This window comes from Sinohyriopsis cumingii, unplaced genomic scaffold (assembly GCF_028554795.1).
Source record: "Sinohyriopsis cumingii isolate HCF-2022 unplaced genomic scaffold, ASM2855479v2 utg001473l, whole genome shotgun sequence".
Taxonomy (NCBI): Eukaryota; Metazoa; Mollusca; class Bivalvia; order Unionida; family Unionidae; genus Sinohyriopsis; species Sinohyriopsis cumingii.
Genome location: NW_028316004.1, coordinates 307,784 through 332,360, shown reverse-complemented (window position 1 = coordinate 332,360; position 24,577 = coordinate 307,784). Strand labels below are relative to the sequence as shown.

The following is a 24,577-nucleotide window of genomic DNA, read 5'->3' as shown; positions in this document are numbered from 1 at the left end:
CAAAGATTTTTTTGACTGTGTAATATCTACCATCTGTCTATTATAATCTTGCCTAAGTTCTTCTATCTTCTCTGCATCTTGTTCATAATCTTCAATTTTCTCATTCAACTTGGTGTTTCTTTCCTGAAGCTCTGTTATTCTAGAGTTCATCAGCAACTCTGTATTTTGAAGTTTTGACATTAATGTACTATTCTCCTCTAGTAATAAATCCACATCTGCCAATACTTTATTTAGTGACTTTTCCAGCTGGATATTTTCTTTACAGTGGTTTTCCTTTTCCTCATCTAAAAGCACAATATCCTGCATTAGATTTTTTACTCTACTCTCAACAGTACTAAGCTTAAATTCCACTTCCTTCTTCTGCAAAAACAGTAGAGATGTATGTGCGTCTGCTGAAACAAATTTATTTAGAGATTCAGAAGTTTCTCCTAACAGAATCTGTATTTGTACCTCCTTGTCAGATACTTGTTTTCCTAGTTCCCTATTAACTTCCTTTGTAAGAGATATAATTTCAACTAGTTCTTCAATTTTTTCATCCTTCCTTGCACTGGCTTCTCTTAATTCTGATTTTTCAGCTTCTAGCCTTGCAATTACAGCTTTGTTGTTAGCTGAAAAATGCTCACTGTTCGCCAGCTCTTGTTCAAGTTTACTAACCTGCTGAGTTAATGACTTGTTATCTTTCTCAAGATGAGTAATTTTTTCTTGAGCGCTATTTAATTCTGCTTTCAAGCTTTTTACTTCAGAAGAAAGGGATTCAAGTGAAGATGTTGACTTATTCAAATCATTTAAATTCCTTTCCAGTATCTCTTTTTTCTCTGCTAAATCTAACTCTGTCCTTTTCAATTCATCTACAAGACTATCTTTCAACTGTTCAAAATATTCAACCTTTATGCCTCTTTCCTTCGAATTCCTTTCTTCAGATGACAGTTTTAACAACAACTCCTGTTTCTCCAAGGTCAATACTTCTATCTCTTTAACTCTGCTTCCCATGTCTTTCTCCATTTTGCGACACTTCTCTTCCAAATTATCTACCTGACTCTCAAAAGTGTAAACTTGTTTTTGAAGGTAATCAGAAATAGCTTCAGTCTCTTTTTGCTTTTCTTCCAAGTATTTAATCCTTTCTTCCAGTTCTATTCGAGCAGCTTCAGTATTCTCTAAGTTGGATCCAGTTGTGTTCAGTTCAGATTCCAACTCTTCTCTCTGAGAATTTCCTATCTCAATTTGTGTCACAAGATCAGTGATACTGTTTGATAACGTCTCTATCTTCCAATCTCTTTCCTCTTTCACCTTTTCCATATTGGCCTCAACCTCCTGGATCTGGTTCATTAGATTACTTATTTGATCTTCCTTTTCTGTTAGTTGCTCCTGAATCTCAGCAACATGATGTTCTGCATCTTCTTTCTCTTTCACAGCATTTGAAAGTTTTTCCATCACTTTATGCATTTCTTCACCAAGGTCTTCACATTTTCTACTCAAAGAAGAAACCTTCTCACTCATATCTTTTATTTCTGTCCACTGTGTGGATATTTTACTTTGAAGCTCATTGATAAATTCCTCTTTCTCTTCAACCCTCTTTCCTGTACATGACAGCTGCTTTTCAAAATCCTCAAGTTTTTTATTCTGTTCACTTATGTTTTGAATAAATTCTTCATTCTTCTTGGATACATTGGCAAGTTTGTTTGCAGAATCTAATAATTCACCCTGTTTTTCTTCAAGCTTGTTTTGCAGGTCAGTAAGCTGTATATTCAGATTAGTGTTTTCATCTAATGCTGAGGTGAGAATTCTTCTTGTTTCTCCATGTTTGAAAGTCAACTCTTCAATTTCACTATTAAACTGTCTGGCAATTTCTTTCTTCTCATTTTCCAGAACGGTAACTTTTTCAGTCAAATCACAGATTTCATCCTCTTTTTCATCTATTCTCTGGTTCATATTTTTTATTCCTAAAGATAATTCTTCCTTGTCCTGTAATGCTGAGTGGAGCAGTGCTTGTAAACTTGTGTTGTCCTCTACAATGGCTTTAAGCTTTGCAGTAAGATCCCTCTTTTCCTCAAAAGTTTCACTCTGTAGCCTCTCTGCCACTTCCTTCTGTTCATAAACTGCTTTTTCCAGTGAAGTTACCTTTGAAATATATGACATAACTTCAGACTTCAGGGTCTTTATTTCATTATTCTTCAAAGATATGGAAGACTGCAGCTCTTCAATGATTACTTCTTTGTCCTTTTTATCAACCAATATCGCTTCTTTTTCTTTACAAACGTGATCAAGATTTTCTTCAAATTTCTTTAAGTCAATCTGAAGACCAATAATGATGCCTTGAAGACTCTCCTTGTAGTTCTCAGCATTTGAAACACAAGACTGGAGAAAAGTGATAGTTTTTATCTTATGCTGCATAGTATTCTCCATTACAGACTTCTGTTTTAATGAAAATTCATGATCTCGGTGTAAGTTTTCCAAGCAAGCATTTTTCTTTCTTAAATCATCTTTCAGTAATAGAAGATCTGCCTGTAACTGTTCACATTCAAGGAATTTTGTGGAAAACTGATTCTCCACTTGTTGTGCCTTTTCTTCTGCCTTGGCCATCTGCTCCCCCAATGAAACCAGTGATGACCTTAAAAGCTCTAAGGACATTTCCAAATGTGCTACCATTTCCTCTTTTTCCACCAATTGTCTCTGCAACTCTTGTATATTTTGTTTCATACTAGTGATTTGACTTTCTTTTGCCAAAAGTTCATTTTCGCTTTCCTGCAATAATTTATCTCTACTTTCCAGCTTTGAACTCATCATTTCCTTCTCAATATTAATTGAGGACACTGTGTCTTCTAGGATTTTAGTTTGCTGATTCTTCTCTTCCAAGTTATGGAACAACTGATCAATTATTTTCATCTTTTCCTCTTGATCTCCTTTTAAAATTGAAATCTGATCATTCAAATTACAAATGTCTGCTTCTTTATCTTGAATTAACTCTTTTGTTTTTTTAAGATCTTCCTTTAGTAGTTGTCTCTCTTGTATTAGTGTTTCCATCTGATGAAGCAAATCTGCTTCTCTTCTTTCTTGGCTAGTTATGTCCTTCATCAAGCTCTCATTTGCCTCCCTGACTTCTGTTAACTGCAATCTCAACTCCTGTATATTAATTGAGGATGTCTGTAGCTGTCCCTCTATTATTTTGATGGTGTCTCTATTGCCTTCATTTTCCTTTTGCATAATAAGATAAGCATGATTCAGGTCTGCAATTTGTCTATTTGCTGCTTCCAATTTTTTCTGAACCAAACTCTTTTTACTTTTAATATTATGAAGCTCTTCTTCTGTGGAATACTTCAGCTCTGATATCTCTCTTTCTGAAGCTTTGATGATACCTATCTGTAATAACAGACTCTCAAGCTCCTCCCTTTTTCTATCAGACTCTGAGGTGAGACCATCTATCATAGACTGTTGTTTACCAACACAGTCTTTTAAATTATTATTTTCGTCTTTCAAATATGCCTGGTCTAACAAAATCTGTTCTTTTTCCTGTCTGAGAACTGTAGTCAACTCATTCAAACTGTCTACTTCTTTCTTTAATTCATCATTATCAATCTGTAACTGCACTGTCAAATTTTGTAATAAGGGAACAGATGTTTTAAGTGAATGAATTTCTTCAACCTGTTCATCACAGAGGTTCTTGTGATTCTGTAGTTCCTGGTCTAAATGGTAGCATTGTTCATTTTGTTTTTCCATCTCCTTAGCTTTTGTGTCCTGTGATGCTTTAAGTTCATTAATAATTTGGTTTAATTCCTGAATCTCATTTGCTTTGGACTCCAATAAAATCACTTTTTCTGAATTACTTTGTCTAAACTTTTCAAGATCATCAATCTTCAATTCCAATTGCTCATTTCTACTGGCCAATTCCTGATGAAATTCTAGCATTTCAGCCTCTTTGGCATTCAAAGAATGTTTTAATTCTTCTATAGTACTTTCCAAGCTTCTATTGTCATCCATCATTCTTAATATCTTCCCCTGTAGTTCTTCAATCAAAGATTCATACTGAAACAATTTTTCCTTCAATAAGGTCATATTTTCGTTTTGCTCTAAATTTTTCTTTAAAGTTTCTGAAAACCTTCTATGTAGTTCTTCAAGACTTTGCGCAGAGGCCTGTAGATTGTGTGTCATATTTTTAATACTGTCTTCTTTCTCATCCAAAAGTTGCTTTAGATTTTCTAATTCATTCTGTAATGAGGATTTGCAAGCTTCAATCTTTTTCACTTCCTCACTGAATGACTGGATAGTCTCCTTGGCTTCCTCTAAAGCATTTTGCTCTTGAGATAGTTTCTTTTGGGCTGCATTATATTTTATATTAATTAGTCTAATTTCACTACCAATGGACAAGCTCTCTGTTATCTTTTCCTCCATGCAAGTGGATAACATTTCAATCTGAGCAACCTTGTCTGCTAGCATTTCATATAAATTTTCCTTTTTGAGATGAAGGTCATGTAACTGACATTTCTGATCCTGTATTAGATTCTCTTGTGTCTGCTTCACAATGAACAGCTCTCTAATTTCAGCTGCCAAATTTTCTTTCTCACTGGAAAGTTTCTCATTTGATCTTGCCAAATGTTCCCATTCATTCCTCATTTTACCTAGTTCTTCTTCTTTACTTTCCTTTATATGTTCTATTTCAAGAACAGAGGATTTAAGTTTCCTAATTTCAGCATCCCTGTCATCACATGTTGTGATTAAATCTTTTTGAAACTGCTCCATCTGTAACAGCTGTTCATTCAACTGTCTCACCTCACATGATGTAGAATCTACCAACTTTAACAGAGTCTCGTTTTCTGTCTGCAATTCCATTATGAACACTGATTTGGACTGAAGTACATTCTCATTTTCATCAGCACTAATTTCCATCTGGCTGCATTTTGCTTCCAAATCTTGCAACTTTGTCTTAAGACTGTTGCTGTTTTCAATATTTTCTCTCAAATCATCTTCAAGTTCTTGTATTTTCTTGTCCTTTTTTTCTATACTCTCTTCTCTGTCCCTCAGCAATTTAGAATGAGTTACCTGTTCTAGCTCAAGTGAGGACTGAGAGTCATCTATCAAAGAATTCAACTGCACCACAACATCCTCTTTAACTTTCAGGGATACTATAGCATCATCTAACTGTACCTGCACTGAAGAAAGCTTAGACGTTACATCATCAATCTGGCTTTGCAAATTGGCTTTTGTTTCATCAAGTTGTTGCAATGCACTAACTTTTGCCACAACCTCTTCTTTTAAATGCTGGATATTCTTATCAAGATCATGTCTCAACTGTTCAGCAATAAACTCCTTTTCAATGATAATAGCCTTTGATGAATGCAGTTCTGTTTGCAAATTTGACAATTCATTAGTTAGATCTTGTTTCCTCTCAGTCAACTGTTTGATAACATTACATGACTCCTTAAGCTCTGCATTCATGGAAGTAACCTTCTGCTCATATGCATTAATGTTATTTTCTATTTCTTGCTCCAAATAACTTATCTTCTGCTCTTGCTCACTGATGACTTTGTCTTTCTTCCCCTCTGCTCTTTTCAAACATTCAATATTCATTTCCAACTGACTCAGCAGATCGTCTTTATTGTCCACTGCTCCAATCAGCCCAACATAGCTTTTCTGTATGTCTTCAACTTCCTTTGTCAATTGGCTCACATTTTCTTGAAAACTTTCCAGCGTCTTCTCTTTACATAAGATTTCATGAGTCAATTCCTCAATCTCAAAATCCTTTGCTTCCATTTCTTTTTCACTCTGATTAAGTCTCTCATTAAGGGTCTCTTTAAGGTTCAGTAAATCTCTTGTTTTTCCAGTCAATTCACTTATAATTTCATCTCTGCAAATAATTTGTTCTTCAACTGACTTGGTAAGCTGTTCTAGTGTTTTGTCTTTATCCTTAACTACCCTAGCTCCTTCTTCTTGTGTCATTTCTATCGTATGAACCAACCTCTCAGTTTCCCGAGTTTTCTCATTCATGGCATATTCCAGAGATGATACCTTCTTTTCTGCCTCTTCCACTGCACTGACAAGTTCAACTTCCAGTTTGTTTCTAGCTGCCTCCAATTCTGCATTCTTTTCCTCTAAATTTTCAATCTTTTGCAACAGCTGTGTGCATTTTTCTTGCAAAGAAGAGTCAGTAATATTCATCATATTTACAGTTTCTCTCAAATGCAAAATTTCCAAATCTTTTGACTCTATCTGATTAACCTGAAGCCCAAATTGTTCCTTGAGTTCTTCCATATCTGCATTTAGGGCTGTCAAAGCATCTTCCATTTCTTTGATTTTATTATCAGACTCTTTCTTTTCTAGCATAAGAGCATCTCTGAGGGTCTCTAATTCATTTTCTTTCATTTCCTTTTCCATCTTTACTTCAGCTATAAGATTTTGCAGGGATGCGACTTCTACTTGTTTTTCTTTGATAAGCCTCTCGTTGTCAGTTGTCACATCAATGTTCCTATTCCATGCTTCTTCTAACTTGTCACTGATCTCTTGAATAAGGGAATCTTTATCTTTTAAAGTGGAAACATGTTCTGCCAACTGATTTTGTAAGGTATTTAATTTAGATGACATATCACTGTTGGCTTTGGAAATCTCTACAATAGTCTCTTCCAAATGATGGGCAGTCTGGGCCTTCTCTGTAAGTTTTATCCCAAGAGCATCCTTGGTCTGCTGAAACTCCTCTTTTAACTTTGCATTTGCAAGCTCTAAGTCATCTAATGTGCTAGTCAAGTCTTTGTTACTATTGCAAAGTTCCTCCACTCTGTGTTCAAGTTGAAATATAACTTCTTCCTTCATCTCTACCTTCTGCAATAAAGTGTGCTGTGCAACTATTAATTCTTCCTTCTCTTCACTTATAGCAGACAGGGATTCTGTAATCTTGTCTAAGCTTTCATTTGCCTTCTTAAGCTGATGTGTCAATTTGTCTCTTTCCTGCTGCAGGTCAAGAATGAATTTCTCACTCTGAGAAAGCCTGTCAGCAAGCATCTGTTCTTGATTCTTGTAATTTTGTACATCCAGTTCCAAATGTTGTATAATTTTAGTATTCTTGTGAGATTCCTCTTGCTTAATCTTGATTTCATTTTCAAGCTGTGATATTATTTGTTCTTTTTGTGTAATAACATTTTCAGAGTGGTTAGTTTCCTCTTTAAGTTTAAACAGTTCTATCTGCAGGTCAGTTACTAACTCTTCTCTTGTACATAAAGTTTCTGACATTTCAGTTTCCAACCTTTTAGATTTTGTGGCAAGATCATTTATTTGAGCCATCAAATCAGAACATTCTTCCTCCAGTGCTTTGTTTGCCTCATGTAACCTGTTTAGAGCTACATCTTTCTCACCTATTTCTTCTATCAAAGCATTTTTTTCTGATTGAGCATCTGCAAGTTTTGAGGTAATTTCTTCAAGATGTGAGCAAATAGTCACATTTTCTTCTTGGAGCAATTTATGTTTATTCTCGTTTTCTTCCAACCTGGCTTCCAAGCTTGCTATTTCTTCATTTCTTCTGGCTGCAGCAGTTTGATCCTCCTTTTTTCTTATTTCAATAAGATCATTTAACTTGTTGATATCTTGGACCTTATCTTCAATGGATTTCTTCAACTGTAAATTTTCTTCACCTAGTGTCTTATTATTTTGTGTCATATGTAATACTGATTCTTCAAGGTTACATTTCATATGTACAAATTCCTCCCTGAGTATAGAATTGGATTCCTTTTGTTCTAAACTTTCCTTTTTCAAATATTCCATACTTTCCCTCAAACTAGATAATTCTATTTTAAGTTCGTTACATTCCCTTTCATGTTCACTGCACTCTGATGTTTTTTCAATTAAACCTTTTTCAGTTTCTACCAATATTTTCCTCAGTTTATTGTTCTCCTCTTCTAACAGCTTTACCTTCTCTAACTGGTCATAAAGTTGCTGCTCTAACATCTCAAGTAAACTATCTTTTTCATGCAAAATTGTTCCTTGTTGAGCACATTCATCCTTATAATTATCTATTTCTGTCCTCTGTTGAGTACATTCTTTCTGAAGAGTTTCCATTTCTGTCTGTAGTTGACAGCATTCTTTCTTAAGCTTTTCTACCTCACATTCTCTTGCATCAATATTTTGTGTTAACTTCTCAACCTGCTTAGTAGTGTCATCCTGTGTTTGTTTTAGCATACAGAAATCAGACTGTATGATTGCTAAATCATTCTGCAATTTATTTTTAGCGAGAACTTCAATTTCCCTAGAATTTTCTAATTCTCGCTGGGCACTCTCCATCTCCTGCACCCTTCTCTGGCAATCTGTTTGAAAATCTTCAAAAGTTCTATATAATTTTTCTATCTCTGCAGATTTTTGTTGTATGACACACTCCGAGGCAGAAAGTTTTACAGCAGTTTCATCAAGTACCTTCTCTAAATCCATTTGAAGTTTCTGATGTTTAGCTTCCAGTTCTTTGCTTTCTGTTTTCATCTGTTTCATCTTCTCAACTAATTCCAAAATTTGTGTATCCAATGAAGATTTTTGAATGGCCACCTCTTCAAGATTCAGCCTTGACTTGTGTAATTCACAGTATTTCAGTTCAAGCTTTTGTTTAACCAGTTTCAACTCTGATTCAACTGATAAAGCTGATTCCTGAAGGACTGATATAGTCTCACTCAGGCAGCTGATCTGCAGCTGACAGTCTGAAATTGTATTATCCTTGATCCTAATGTCTGCTTCACTCTGCTGCTGAATATCTTCTTTCATTTTCTGAGTTTCATTGTCCTTGGCAGAACATACATTATGCAACTCCTCATTTACATTACGCAACTCCTCATTTTCATGTGAAAGCTGTTTTATTTTCTCTGCCTGCTCATCAATGGTCTTTGTATATTCCACTAAATGAACTGTCATGCTTTCCTTCTGCACAGCTATCTCTTCACTCAACTGACATATTTCTGTATCCTTTTCCTGAACCATTTGAGCAAATGTTCTTCTCAAGTCATCCAATTCTGATTGTAAAGTATAAATCTGCTCAGATTTATCAGAAAGAAAACCCCTAAGGCTGTCAATTTCTTTCACACTTTTCATTCTTTGATCAAAAAGTTCACTGTCTTTCAAATCAACTGAAATCTTTAGTTGACTGATTTCAGAATTCTTATTTTCAATATTTAATAAATATTCCTTTAAAGTAGATGTCAATTCCTGCTCTTTCTCTTGCATCTTCTGGCATTTCTTCTTAGAATCTTCATAATTACATGAAAGGTCAGCTAACTTCTCTTCTGATTCTGAAAACTTAAGTCTCAATTCATTCAGATCTTCTGTAAAGGTTTCAGCAAGGCAAGCCTTCTCAGCCAATTGTTCTTTAAGTGATTCTATTTGTGAGATACAGGACTTCCTCTCACTTTCAGCTTTTTCTAGTTCAGACAAAACATTTTGGCTATGCCTTTCTTGGTCATTTAACTTATTTAAAATACTATCCCTCTCTATAAAAATTTCCCGAATCTCTGACTCTAGTTTTGAAATAATTTTATTTAAAATTTCTTTTTCTTCTTTCAGCTTTTCACAGGACAACTCTGCATTTAACTTTTCATCTTTAAGCAACTTGCAGGAGGCATCAGCAGTCTGACATGCAAGAGAAATTTTGTCAATGTTATGCTTCAGTGACTGAATTGTGCCATCTTTAATGACATGTTCATCATGCAAGCTAGAACACTGAGACGTTGCATGTTGGAGCTCAGATTTAACAGAGTCCAATTCAGACTTCTGCAACTCAAGCATTTTATTCAGGCTAACAATTTGTTGAGACAAAGACAACACTTCCTGATGCTTCTCAGAAAGAAGCTGTTCACAATCTACTTTCTGCACACTTACTAGCTCAAACTGAAATTTGGCTTCAGAGAGAGAACTATGAAGAACAGATAACTCTGCATGCTTGGACTTACATTCATGCTTCAATTCACTAACCTGTGCAACCAGATCCTTCTGCTCTGCCTCAAACTGAGAAACCTTCTGCCAAGAATCTGCCAGCTCCTTTCTCGCAACCTCGTGTTCAATTACAGCATCATCAAGACTCCTTTGTAAATTGGCACAATAAGTTTCCATTTTAGCTAGTTCACTTATTTTCTCATTAAGGGATTCTTGCAACTCTTTGGAATTATAATGGCTTTCATCTCTCTCCTTTGAAACACAATGTAACTTTTCACTTAGTCCTTGTATCTCATTGTCTTTTTTGCTGATGCTCTCTTGCATCAATGATATATTATTTTTAAGCTCATTTATCAACTGCAAATTTTCTAAATCTCTCTTCTCAACAACTGAACATTTTTCACTATACGATTTCACTTGCTCCATTAGACTCTGAATTTGTTCATCCTTTTGTTTACTGGAATCCAAGCTCTTTTCCAGTGCAAAGTTTGCATTTTTTACCTGCACATTCAACGAAGAAAGTTCCTCCAAAAGTTTCTCATTTTCTGCTAACATATTTGAAACTTTACTCTCTTTTTCACTTAGATGCCCCTTGAGATTATCAATCTGAGATGTGTATTCCAAGATCTTTGTTTTCAATGTCCTGGCATCTTCTGTCAGCGACTGAACAGCACCACTTTTCTCTAACTCACTCTGTTTCAGTTCATTCTGCACCAGCTCCAACTGTACACTCAAAGTTTCAATCCTACTTTCTTTTTCTATCACTGAAGAATGAAATCTGTCAACATCATTTTGAAGAGACTGAATCATCTGATCCTTTGATAAACACTCTTGAGAAAGTACGTCCTTATTTTGTGTCAGAGTACTGAATGCCATGTTTTTTTCTGCAAGGTGACTTTGTAAGGAAACACACTCTTGCTGAAAACCATCAGCAAGTTCCTGTACTTGGTTCCTCTGCTGCTCTAAAGACTGCACTTGTCTTGCAAATAAAACTTCCTGTTCCTCAAGAGTCCTCCTCAATTCAGCTACCTTATTCCCAAGTTCACCAATTTCATTGTTCAAACTGGAAATCGTACCTGTCAATTCTGAAATTTTTGCATCTTTATTTTGCAGGGAATCTTCTTGATGCTTACACATATTTTTTAATTCATTCATTGTTTGAACACAATTATCATTCTCATCCTTCAGCTGCTGAATTTCATGTTCCTTACTTTCTAAACTATTCATATTCTCTGTCCTAACAGAATCTAGTTCAGCATTCAAAGTCTGAACTTGTGCAGATATTTCTTTGATATTGGCATGCAGTCTCTCAATATCAATGTCTTTCTTGTCACACATACTTTTCTGATTTGTTAATTCCTTCTCCAACTCAGACATTTGAGAGAGAAGAGTTTGTATTTTTGACTCAAACTCATCACCTCGCAGTGTCTGACCTTCCTTCATTACTTCCAGTTCTCTTGAAAGTTGCTTATTTTCTAACTGAAGCTGTTGAATATAATCATCTTTTCCCGAACTTATGGAATTGAGATTAGCAATTATTTCACATTTTTCTTTCACACTTTTCTCCAGTTCTTCGATGGTGCTCAAGTGACCTGACAACTGACTCTGTAACTGTTTCTTCTCCTGAAGATGTGAACTCACTTCTTCTTTGCGACTAGATTTTAAATGTTCAATACTGCTATTTGCACAGTCTATATCTGCCTGAAGTGCTGCTATAGTTTCTTCCTGACTTGTGACTTGCTCACTGAGAGTGTTAATCCTCTGAAACTCACTTTGAAAATACTCAAGCATTTCTGATAATGTCCTTGACTTGGATCCAAAAGCACCAACAAAGTTTGATACGTCATTATCCAACTCTCTAAATTTTTGAAAGGCTTCCTCAAGAAGCCTCTCTTTGTCTTTCAGTTGATCCTTGTAATGGTCAACTTGCTCACTTAGATTCTTATTCCTCTGTAATTCACCCATAAAGTAATCCTTCATTTCTGATAATGACTTTTTCTCAGAACCAAATGCACTGACAAAGTTCACAATGTCCAGCTCCAAATCACCAAGTTTTTGACTAACCTCCTCCAGACACCTCTCCTTGTCTCCAAGCTGGTCGTTGAACTTGTCAAGCCTCTGTTTCATCTCTTGGCTCTCCTGAGAGGATTGCTGCAGAGCCTGTTTACTATGTGTCTTCTCCTCTGCAGAAAGATGAAGTTCTTGCCGCAAACCTTGGATCTCCACAGTTTGCTCTTCCTACATTGGGATAGAAAAATTTGAGAATAGAGAGCAAAGTCTACAAGAACTGGAGCCAAGTTAAATATGGCACAACCTCCCAAGAGGAGCGTGGGTGGAAAATTATTTGAATTACAGTGGCAGTTAAGGAAGTAAAACAGACATCTAGAAATAACTGAGGGACAAAAACCAAAGACTGGTTTAAAGATAATAATTGTATACAGATGATTGCCATTAAGAGATCTGCTGTAATTTGATAAAGAATTTCTATGCATCTGCATTCATCATGTTAGGACCATACCATGTACACATATTTTCTTTTGGAGTCATGGTAGCTCAGTTGGTAGATATCAGACTTATAATCCAAGTGTAGTAGATTCAATACCTGCCCAGGCCAGCCAGGTTAGTTGCAGGTCCTTAGGAAAAGAAGTTATTGTTGGATAATAAATTTTTCTCACAATTTCCATCAATTTTCAATAATATTTCTAGCAGCTTAATCCCAACATGAAACAACACTCTCATAAAGACTGAACTGTACTGAAATTTTGAGCACAAGCAAAGGCTGGTCACTTGATCAGGTAAACCTGAATTTGTTATGTTTTCAATGATTTGTATTATAACACAAGAATCTGCTTTTTGATTTATCACTAAGTTACATTCATTAACAGAAATACAATTCCAGTGGAATTTTAAAAATTCAGTTTGCAGCAAGCTGTACAGCTGCTTCATTATTATGGCACTACAAACTATAGGAAGTTCAACATGATTATGTGACCAGTCACAGCTTGTGTTCAGTATGGTGGTACAGGCTGATTGTCATTCACAGCAATGTGTCAGTTTAGGATATAGCTGGTAATAAAGTAAGAACGATGCTGAAAAAGAAATGAAGATGTAAGAACAAATGCATCATCCAACAATAATTTTCAGTTTTCTAATGCAGTCTCTGTTACCAACACTGTAATTTGTTCCAATATTAGCTGGGTCAAATGCAAATAATTCTTCAGAACACTTTCTTTAGAACCTACAATTGGATTTTGCACATACTCGTAAATTCAAAGAACTGTAGTCTATCATGAGATGGCAGTTATAATTACTTAAAAGTATTTTTATAAATTACCTTACATTTTTGTTGGCTTGGTTAATAATTGTTCCATGTAAGAATTTCTGTATTAGTATACTTACTGTATACTATAGATAGATTAACAACTTACCTCCCCTAATAGTGCATATGGTGGGTTTTTTTTGTCTTAAGTGGACCATATCAAAAACTGAAAACTGTAAAGCACATGCACCTTCAAGTGTACTCCAATGGAACAAAATAAATGTATGGGGGAATTTTTAGAGACACCCTCATCATTACTGTCACATGCCAGGGGAGTCTATTCAGCAGAATACATTAATAAACATATTTATAATTCATTTTTGTATGTTTTGCCAATGTTTAGTGACATTTTTTAACAAAGGTACAAATAAAAAGAAAAACAATAAAAGATACTTTGATCCTACAATGTTGCCAGATATGTGGACCTTGCAAATATGAACTAACATTTTTAGTTATTTTATGATTGTGACATTAATGCGATATACAGCTTATCAAATTAATCAGCTCAAGATGCAAAGAAAACACTAGTCATATAGGCACCACAACTCAGAAAAACTTGTACAAAACAACTTGGATTTTCATGATATTATGCCTAATATCAAAACTGATTAAAATCCATTAAGTCTGTCACAGATACCATATTTATTCACTTATGAGTCCAACTGCAAACTACACATAACCAGATCTGCCGTTTCATAATGCAATGGCAGATCTGGGTCTGTGCAGTTTGTTAGGAAAAAGTAGTAGAACAAACAAGATAGAACTTGATATGCTGGCTCATTATGCTGAGGCAGATCAGGATCTTTGTTTGCAGATTGACTTGACCTATAAGCAATATAAATGGCATCAAGAAAAAAATTTGTGATGCAACCGCAATTCTAAGTCCTAGTGGGGCTCTAACTCAGTTTTAACTGAAAAAAGACAAGATATCGAATCCGACTTAGGTCTTCATGATATTCAATTCCACAGAAAATTCTTTCAATCCATCAATATCAACCTTATCAAGCAGAATGAAATCGGCGACATATATGACAAAAATACCATATATACTCACTTATATGTTGAGTCAAACTGCAAACAATGATCCTGATCTTCCATAGCATAATGCACATGCAGATTTGGGTCTATGCTATTTGTTTCACTGATTACTCCTAACTACACAGACCCTGATCTGGCAGCAGCAAATCTGGGTCTCTGCAGCTTGCAGTTGGACTTATCTCATAAGCAAGTATATATGGTAAATATATTGTCCTAGTGCAGGCAGATCTGGCAATACCAAATGCCCCACCATTTAATATGAAGAGGCACTACAAATCAATGATCAGCTCAACAAATAGCTGGTGTAAGTGTTAGTAAGCTTACCTGAGACAGACGCAAAAGTGATCATTTATGGTGTAAAAATGTTAAACTGGATTGTCAAGGTGCACGAAAATGCAAACAAATGCATGTTCAGTCATCACATTTTTAAATGCTTTCTACAAACTACCTGTAAAAAAGCATATACTGCAAACAGACCTGTTTTGAAACTAAAGCAAAGATTGAAAGCCATTTAACAACTTATATGTTTTCCACCCCCACCTTTATTTTCTTGAGTTGATTGAGTTCCTGCTGATGTTCAGAGAGACTTTTGGTAAGATAATCTTTCTCTTGTTGGAGATCAAACAGTCTTTCACTCAAATACTTTTTCTCTTGTTGCAAATCATAAATAGTGGCACTCAAGTCATTTTTCTCCTTTTGTAACAGCTCTTGAGTAGTGACCATCTCTCTTTTCTCTGACTCTAATGATAAAAGTTTCTCCTCCAGAGTTGCTGTCTGTAGCTGAAAGTTGTTGATCTGGGCATCGAGGTTGACTTTTACTTGATACAGAGTTTCAAGTTCTTTTGTAAGCTGATTGATTTTGTTCAGCTGATCCTTGCCAAGCTGACTTTCCATCTCAAGCTGAACTTGCAGGTCCTTTATCTGAAAATGAATTGGTAACTAGAAGTCAAACTTAAGTACATAAATCAGTTATAGGACAGAACTAATTCTATACAAGTAAACTCACTGAATTAATGTCCCTGTGAAAGGGCAATAACTCCAACAATGAATAAACTATGTACAAGTCTATCTGGTGACTGACATGGTATGTTAAATGAAGGGACCTTGAGGAAGCATCCTCTTTGCCCCTTATGTTTTCTTCCACTCACAACTGAATCTGAAAAAGAATATCTTCTAATTACATTCTTCTTGGGACACATATCAAACCTAATTTAAGTGCACCAATAGAGTTATGCACGCAAGTTGTGCAGGTGCAAATAAAGATTCTCTCTATATTAAACATAATGCTCTATGCAATATCTTTGGAAGACAATGAGCATTAAAACTTTTATCAAATCTGAACAAGTTAATGATTGCTGACTCCTTTTATCCAATACACAAAAAAGGAGCTTATTGGTAAAATATTTTTCTGCACACACAATTATTGAGATCATTTGAGTTTTCTGCAACATAAAGCATGCATACCCATTTTATGGCGGGTTACAAACAGCTACAGATTTACCAAGGTCTGGTATATGTTTTGTTGACATTATCAATTTCTTTCACAGGACTGTTATTGCAATTATTAACACTGCATAAGCAGGACATGAAATTAGCAGTTATCTGTTACCCCAAAGCTAGCAAATTTCCTGTCAGGCTAGTAGTTTTCATGATTTCAGCAATCCAATGCCTACTAGAGTTTGAATTGTCACTTGTCAGCATCTGTGGGAAGGACTTGTGAAGATTAAACAGGACTTAGTAAATTCTGAGATCTAGAAGTCCTTCTGGTTACAAAGAATGTTAAGTTAAATTCTAGACCTAATACATAAATTGTTTTCATTACTCAACAAGAGACAGAAGTCACAGCCACATCACTGCATGTCCAATCTCTACTAGAGTTCAAAGTGCTACAATACACTTAGGTAATACAGTATATATTCGATTACAAGTAAAGACTAACTAAACAAAAAAGATCCAGATCTGTCGTAGCATACTGCACCTGCAGATCATTCTTGTTTGTTCTACTGATTACTCCTCACAAACTGTGCAGACAAAGATCTGCTGGTGAATCATGTGATGGCACATCTGGGTCTGTGCAGTTTGCAGTTCCACTCATCTTATAAGTAAGTACAGTAAGTGAAGACATAATAATGTTATGATCATGCGTTTTTGAGCTACACTGTAAGTATTGATTTTACAAAAGTGAAAACTATTCAACACAATTAACTTGTATGATCATAACATCTGACTCATTGTACAGCTCTTCCTAAAATCTTAATCTGAATCAGCTTAGTTGGACCCCTTGTGTACCTGCTATCACAATTTTCCTATATTGGACCCCTTGTGTACCTGCTATCAAAATTTTCCTATATTGGACCCCTTGTGTACCTGCTATCAAAATTTTCCTATATTGGACCCCTTGTGTACCTGCTATCAAAATTTTCCTATATTGGACCCCTTGTGGACCTGCTATCAAAATTTTCCTATATATTATTATACCTTCATGTGCAATTCTTCATTCTCTTTCTCAAAGGCAAGAATAGGCTGCTGCATGTCTTTGTCTATTTTTTCCTTCAACCTCTGTATTTCGGCAACCAACTCTGTTCTCTCTTTCTTAAAAACTAAAAATTAAAGTACATTAATAGATCAGAAATGCATTAATAAAAGGAAGTGATCTAATAATTTAAAACATTTTCTGCAACTACTCAAATTTGCTTGCCATCTTAAGACACAGCAGTTTGTATAATTCCATCCCTAAACAAGGGTCCCTTAATGGAACTGGTGATCTAATGCATGAAAATAATTTCCAGGACGTAAAGATAAGATCTATTATTCTTTTTAGCAGCTGATTGCTGAAGCCATCTCTGATATTCCTGAGCAATAAGATTGTCAAAATTAGGCATTGTGACAGTCATACTGGATGTAAGATTGGCAAACAAGACACCATTAGCAGACTTTTGGTGAAAATCCATTTTGATGTGACCTTTCATTCCAGATAATTAATGACAAGATTTTCAATATGTTCATATTTTGGGTCAGATCAGCACCATCCTCATTCAGGGCCAACTAGATATCACAATCAGACTTTTGGTCAATATGACTTTACGTTTAGGAGGAGTAGCAATAACAAGATTTTAAAGTTAGCAGCCATGGTGGTCATAATGGATGTCAGATTTGAACCATTTTCATCTAGTACCAACTAGACATCACAAGTCTTCCAGTCAAAATCCAATGCAGGTATGACTTTTCCATTCATGAGGAGAAAATATGAGACTCAAGATGGCTGCTGTGATGGCCATACTGGATAGCATATTGTCAGATTTTAGTTAAAAGCAACCTCAGGACATAAAAAGTCTTAATGTAAAAACCCTGTGCTGTACGGATTTCTATTCAGCAGGCCTAGCAATAACAAGATCTTAAGATGGCCATTGTGGTGGCCATATTGGATGTCAGATCAGCAACATTTTCATTTGTGACATACCACTGATGGTGGCCATATCAGATGTTAGATCATCACCATTTTTATTTAGGTTCAGTAAGTCTTTCAGTGAAAACCCCATCTTAACATGGCTATGCATTCAGTAGAAAAAACAAATGTTCAAGTTTCTGCAATGTCTCAGCCATACCATTTTCACCTAGGACCAACCAGACCTGGGAATATATCTGTATGTAAGGTTTCATGGCAATCCTCCAAAAAGTTTAAGAGTAATGATTAATATAAATTTGTTTCACTTGATGGACAAAAGACCATCTCACTCATTCTTCTAGTCTAACACCAGCTGGGCTATAAAGTATTTGTAATTTTGACAGAATGGATTACATGTGCATCTGTGCATCCATGAGTGTGTGGAAAAATCAGTGTCATCTAACCCAAGGGATAACAGTTGTGTCATGAAAAAGGCATCCCAAGTTTGTGATATAAATGCAGATATCAGTGGGTTAAATTTCCCAATCCTGTCCACACATGGGAGAGATCATTTTCTTAACCACATTCATTATTTTGGGAAAACAGCACAGAAAAATTAATCTTCAGTTTACATTTGGATTTTACAATATGTGTCTCAATGCTACCAAGTGATTAATATCACTGGTAGCACACGAAGCAGTGTACTCCTTGGTAAGGTTGGTTTACCCAGCCTGGGAAACAATTTGTGAAAATTCAGTCCTATGGGCAAGACAAAACTGCATACACTGCTCTTGCACTTCTTCATTAAGAGAGACTTATCTAACCTGTTTATGCTGACAGTTTCTGTTAAAAATGTCAAAAGATCAACTATAAAAGAGTCTCATTTGCTGTACAAGAAACATTATCTAATAAAATTACCCAAATCACATTCATCATTTTCATTATTAATTCAAGTACTGTATGAAGTATTCAACCTTCTTATGTGGGATTAATAAAGACAATTTTGTAAAATTATTGATTAAACATTTTTTTCCACCCTTGGAAAGTGTGTTTAAAACTAGTTAAATGTAACTATCATGTGACTACTGTGTTATTAGGGTTGATATATCCCATATCAAAATTGTTCTGTATATAACATGTTTAATAACACACCAAAAAATCACAAATTATGCCATGTTGTGATGTAAGGGGATGGAGTACAGACAATGAACAAGTTATCTGAATGTACTTCAAAGTCATTTCAGAACAATATTCTCCAGTTTCTTTCAGTTGTGTTCATTCCAAATAAAATTTATGAAACAATTAAATAATTTTAATCATGTTCTCTCCAATGTTGACAAATGATAAAAAGTAATTTATTCAATTAATCTGAAATGGGCATTTATGTAACATCCTCTCTATAAATATCAGTAACTCGTAAAATGGATAAAATGGCAAAAAGCTTCAATGAGTAATGACTAAAATATGTTGAGATTACTTGTACAAAATTCACTTTATATTATACAATTCAACTTAACATGAAGCTATAAAAAAACTAAACGATCACAGTTTGTTCTTTAGTGCTTAAATTTAGTCAAAAAAGCAAAGATAAACCGATCAAAACACATGCCACTGTGAGTAAGTGCCATGACGGCATACCATCTTTCTGCTCCTCATCCTCTACAGCTCCAATTTCTAATGACACCTTCTCACTCTTCAGCTCTGCTGTCAAATGTTTCTCTTGTTCTAACTCTTTCTGAAGATGTACACTCACGGATTCTGCAGCAACCAGCTTCTCATGCAACTCAGACTAGAAATATTGATTGCAAAATGTTACTATTCTGTTAACCTGAACACAATTTTATCTTTAAAATAAAATGTATGTATATCTAATGCTTCTTAAATAACATAATATGAGCAAGAACAAATCAACCAAGGTCAACAAAATAAAATTTATTACAGTCAAACCCACTTATCTCGACCTCGGTTATCTCGACAACCCGCTTATGTCGAGCGTTTTGGTCCGGTCCCGAAAAAATTCTTCTTTGTTATGCTATTTTTTACCCGCTTATCTCGACCTCTGTTAAGTCGATAACCCGGTTATGTCGGGCATAAGTTTCGGTCCGAAGTAACATGTGGACCCGCTTAATTCGACGAAATGCAACTTTTTAACGTCAATCTCACAGAAATTGTACAAGAAATAGTCAGCAAAAGCGATCGATTTGTAGAAAATATGAAGTAATATCAGTCTGCTTTTGTTTACTCCGGTGCTGATCTGTAACGAACGATTCAAAAGCACTTACGTTTTCATACATATGCTCGGCACCGTCGACACTTGCCACAAACAATTTCATTTTTTTAATGCATTCAGCCATTTCACTGTAGCTTGGGATAGTGATAGGCTCATCATCATCATCATCATCATCATCTTGCTTGCATGATTGTATCTGCTTCGTTGTCACCGATTGGATTATTTCCTCATCAGTAAGTTCACCATAGGCATTGGCATCATCATCCACGTGAACATAATTAGAAAATTCATCCCGAGCAATGCCTATGGAGTCCGCAATCTCATCAGCCATCGCTTCAAGACCTATTTCTGATTGAGGCTCTTTAATTTCTTGTGCAATTAAACACTGCTGGTGAAATTCTTCATCAGAAATTTCCGGAAAAATACAATGGAACCAGCAGTTTTGAATGGTTTTCGGCGATACACTGTTCCAAGCTGCACGGGCATACATGATGGCGTCTAGCAGAGTTGGTTTATAGGATCGCTTTTCCTCATTTGCACTCACAGTCAATGTACATGTACATGTACATGTATTTTCAAAAACATTTATTGATCTTTATCTGCGAGATACTGTCATATATTAACCTGGATATAATACAATCTTGGTTATTTTGCACCTAACACCGCGTTATGCGTGAATGGCGGGTGCCTGAAAGCAATCGGTGGATGTTTCTCTCTCACTCTCTCGTTTGTGATTTTCTTTGATCCATTTTTCAATCTGATAACATATTCAAACCTGAGTACAACCAAACATGATTTGTTTTTCAATATTCACATCAATTATAAAAATGCGTCGTGTGTTATCTGACATAAGTGATGCACACTACAGTAATGGATGCATACGCTACATGTGATATATGGAGTTCATAGATATATTTTTTCTTTAATAAATTACTTATGATGATAAAAAAGGAATAAATGATAACAACACCAGGTTAGTTCATTTCATTTTATTATCAATTAAGCGTTTTGTTTATTTTATTGTAACATGCAGTGGGAGGGGATTCCAGTAAACACCAGCAAGAGACAGGAGTAATGCTCAAGGACATTTTTAAAATTACCGGTTTTTATGAACCCGGATATCTCGGGACCCGGTTATGTCGACGATTTTTTTACACCCCCGACGTAATCGAGATAACCGGGTTTGACTGTAATCAAAGAGTCAGTTTCATCTCAAGTTTTATACAATTTGAGTGAATAACCAAGGGAGCCCTGAATGGCCAAGTGGTCTAAATTACCAATCACTGTCATCCTCTGGGTTTAAGTCTACATATGTGAGAAAGTCTGCCAGCAGCTTACAATGGATCATGGTTCTCACTAATTTTTCCTGGGTTCTTTCTTTAGTTATACTGGCTGCCATGTATTGTCTATCTCGCTCTCTGAAATGGTTTTACACCCAAAACAAGAAAAATAACCAAAGCTTGGTTATATTTCATGACAAAGAATATAAAAAAGGATCAATGAGATCCACTCAGGCCTTCTATATAAATGCCTTTCTCATAAACACACTAAGGTCATGAACTTGACTAGGCCAGCCATTATCCGATGCCTTGTGTCCTTGGAAAAGGCACCTAGCTCTCCCATTTCCTGCACATGATATAGTCAATAACATAATGAAAGCAATGTTAAAACCAACCCCTGCAAAATGCATCTGCTGATTGTAGGGCATTCTAATAATGAGAATATATTCATGCCACATAGATTGCCTGCAGAATGCATCAATGAAGTAATATATCTATTCAAATTATCCCACCTCTCCGAATTTGAAAGATAACCCATATTTTCTTTCAGCAATGCCTGAAATGATCTCAACACTAATAATAATTCTCACCAAATGCTAGAGCAATTTATATTATTGCCTTCACCTTTTAACCTTTGATCCAAAACTCCAAATACTCCATGTGACTGCTTTTTAGATATGTAATAGAGCAATGACCTTTAGCTCTGATCTACAACTGACAACTAAAACTTTGCCTTCGAGATTTAAAGTTTGTATTTGTATTTCATCAATTATTACTTGCTGCCACATTATATAAATTCATGAACAAGATAATTTCAATTCTTCAGCCATCTTCATTTTATTTTTCATTCTTTTCCGTTTTCTTTTTTCTTCTATACACACATGCTTAAGTTTCAATACTTAACAATAACTCAATAATTCAAACAAAATGAGTACCACAATAGGGTTAGGAAGTGTGACTGACATAAACTGAAGTTGCTTCTTTACATTAAAAAAGTCCATATCATTTCCATCACCAAACGTACACATCTTCTGTGAATATACAACTTATTGAATATAAAAATCCATATACCTTCAGGTGTAATTTACTTAATGTAAACTTCTGTCTTCTATTTAATATCTGTCATGGCTGTATATTTAATAAAACAGGTAGAATTTTTTTAAAAATAAAAATAACGTCTTGAGTGCTTCTACACATATATGATTGGATTATAAATATGTGAACAAGATTACTATACCAGTCTTCATGTAATAAACTTTTCCACAGGATATTATCTGCACCCCTGTAAAAGAGTGACACCATAAGCAGATGTAAAAATTAAGATTATTAATGAAAGATTATGAGACAAAACAGACAACAAAATAATTACTCACCAATTCTAAAAGAGCTGTTTTGTGGCGCTCTTCTAAATCAACTAGTTTCATCTCAGTATTAATCCTGGTCGTCTTCTCAATATCTCTCTCCCCTTCCAACTCACTGACCTTTGAACTAAGACCTCCAACCTCTATCTGAAGGCTGCTAAGTAGATTTTGCTGACCTTGATCATGTTCAACTTGGTTCTGAAAGAAAGAAGCAAATTTGTTTATAAAACATATGACATTTTGTCATCAAAGCTGACAAGACACAACCAACCACAGGACTGGGAAAGGCAGTTTATATAATGGTTATATACAATATAGTATTTCCTTATAGTCCTGATTTAACATTGTGAATAAATGAAGACTATGACAACAGGAATTTCACTGCAATGAAGCAGGAGTATACCTTTATACTAGTAGTGGTCAAACATTGTTGCATCTACAAATGTTGTGCACTTCTTAAACAGTTACAGGTGTACAGTAAGGTTACTTGCATTTGCAATATGCTCAATGGATAAAACACTGGCATACCTCTTGCTACTTTCATGCAATGACCTGAAATTCTTTACATGCTGCAAATCATACATGATCTAAGCACAAAGCTGATCAAAATGGATGCTTCTACGTATTCAAAACATCTGCCTAAACTAGTTCAAACTGCACTAATTTTGGCAATTATTAAAAGAGGGAAAACAAATTTTGCCAGAGTAGTTAATACCCGATTCTAAAAGTGTAATGAATATTGAAGTATAAAATATATAAAAAAATTTAAAAAATGTTATAAGCTCATGGTTTTATGAATTACTTTTGAAGTCTTTGAAAGTGAAACAACCAAGCAGAGCTTTCAGTTTTTTGATAGATGCAAGCCTGAGGTAAAGCGAAGGTGAATACTCTATTAACCTTAATTACTAAATTACACACCTATTGTGAGTTTTGCAGATGTCTGTACCAGCACAGATGTGGAAGATGATATGTACAAGTTCTTAATTATAGGTATTCACCTTATAGACACACATCAAAAAAAAAAAATAGGGTGGATTTTGTATGCCCAATGGGTGCAATGGGTCAAGATTAAATGCAGAATTTAAAACTGCAGGAAAATCATATTCCCATGAATGAGGTGCAATACTGTTTAAATCTGCATTAAATGGACAAGTCCCAACAACTTACTTAAAGTATGTAATCTAAACAATTAAGTATTTATCAATTTTTACTGTATGCATGTAAAAGAAGAGGGCCAGGCAGATTTATTTTCTATAACAAATTCAAGGTTGATGGATGGTTCCTTTCTAAAACCACTCCATATTTTTCTTTATGAAATTTCCAATAGATATGCAAATTATGAAGCATGGAAAAAAACACATGATATAAGTAATCTAAAATTAAATTACTACAACTGATAGAAATAATCTTACATCACATTTCTAGATCAATATTCATTTCTGGGAAGGCAAGTTAATTTATTGACAGGCAGGTTTGTAAGTTTAATGCCACTTTCTTTACATTATCTATATCATGCAGAAGATATTGTAGTTAAGTGCCTTTCCCAAGGGTACACCAAGGCAGCCAGTCTGGATAACAAGCTAAGGCAATCAGATTGCATCAATTATTAAGAATTCTTTATATTGCATTGGGTGACAGTGTGTGTGAATTTTAAGGTTGCTACAAACCAGAAATTTAAAGACCCCATGAATAGTAATTCTGTGGAAACAACAGGCACCCATCCCTAAGCCATGAACAGTTATTTTGTGAAAACAATAGGGACCCATCCACATGCCATGATGTTGTTGTTGTAGGGTTTAACGCCATTTTTCAGCACACGATAGGCTATACATGGCGGCCAGTATTAATGGTGGAGGAAGAACCCGGGAAATCGCCGGAAAGAACCACCAACCCCTGAGAAGCTACTGGCAAGCTTTCTCACATACCCACACTGGCCGAAACTGAGACTCGAACCTACGTAGACAGAGGTGAGATGGCAGTGATCCGTAATGGAGAGCGCTTTGGACCACTCAGCCACTCGGGGCCCCTCCACATGCCATGAACATTCTGCGTAAAATATATGGACCCATCCACATG

At 35.3% G+C, this 24,577-nt stretch overlaps 1 protein-coding gene across 1 annotated transcript in view; it reads right to left on the bottom strand.

The window, feature by feature from the left end:
* Positions 1-30: 30 nt before the first annotated feature.
* LOC149772460 (uncharacterized) overlaps positions 31-24,577 on the bottom strand; it is a gene marked incomplete at its 3' end in the record, with an annotated part of 62,677 nt that continues 38,130 nt past the window's right edge. The window contains exons 10-14 of the mRNA XM_089947797.1: positions 22,514-22,699; positions 19,269-19,419; positions 16,724-16,845; positions 14,786-15,166; positions 31-12,126 (exon numbers count right to left, since the gene is read on the bottom strand). Of these exons, the coding sequence (XP_089803923.1) occupies positions 31-12,126; positions 14,786-15,166; positions 16,724-16,845; positions 19,269-19,419; positions 22,514-22,699 (12,936 nt within the window). The remainder of the gene's footprint in view (positions 12,127-14,785; positions 15,167-16,723; positions 16,846-19,268; positions 19,420-22,513; positions 22,700-24,577) is intronic.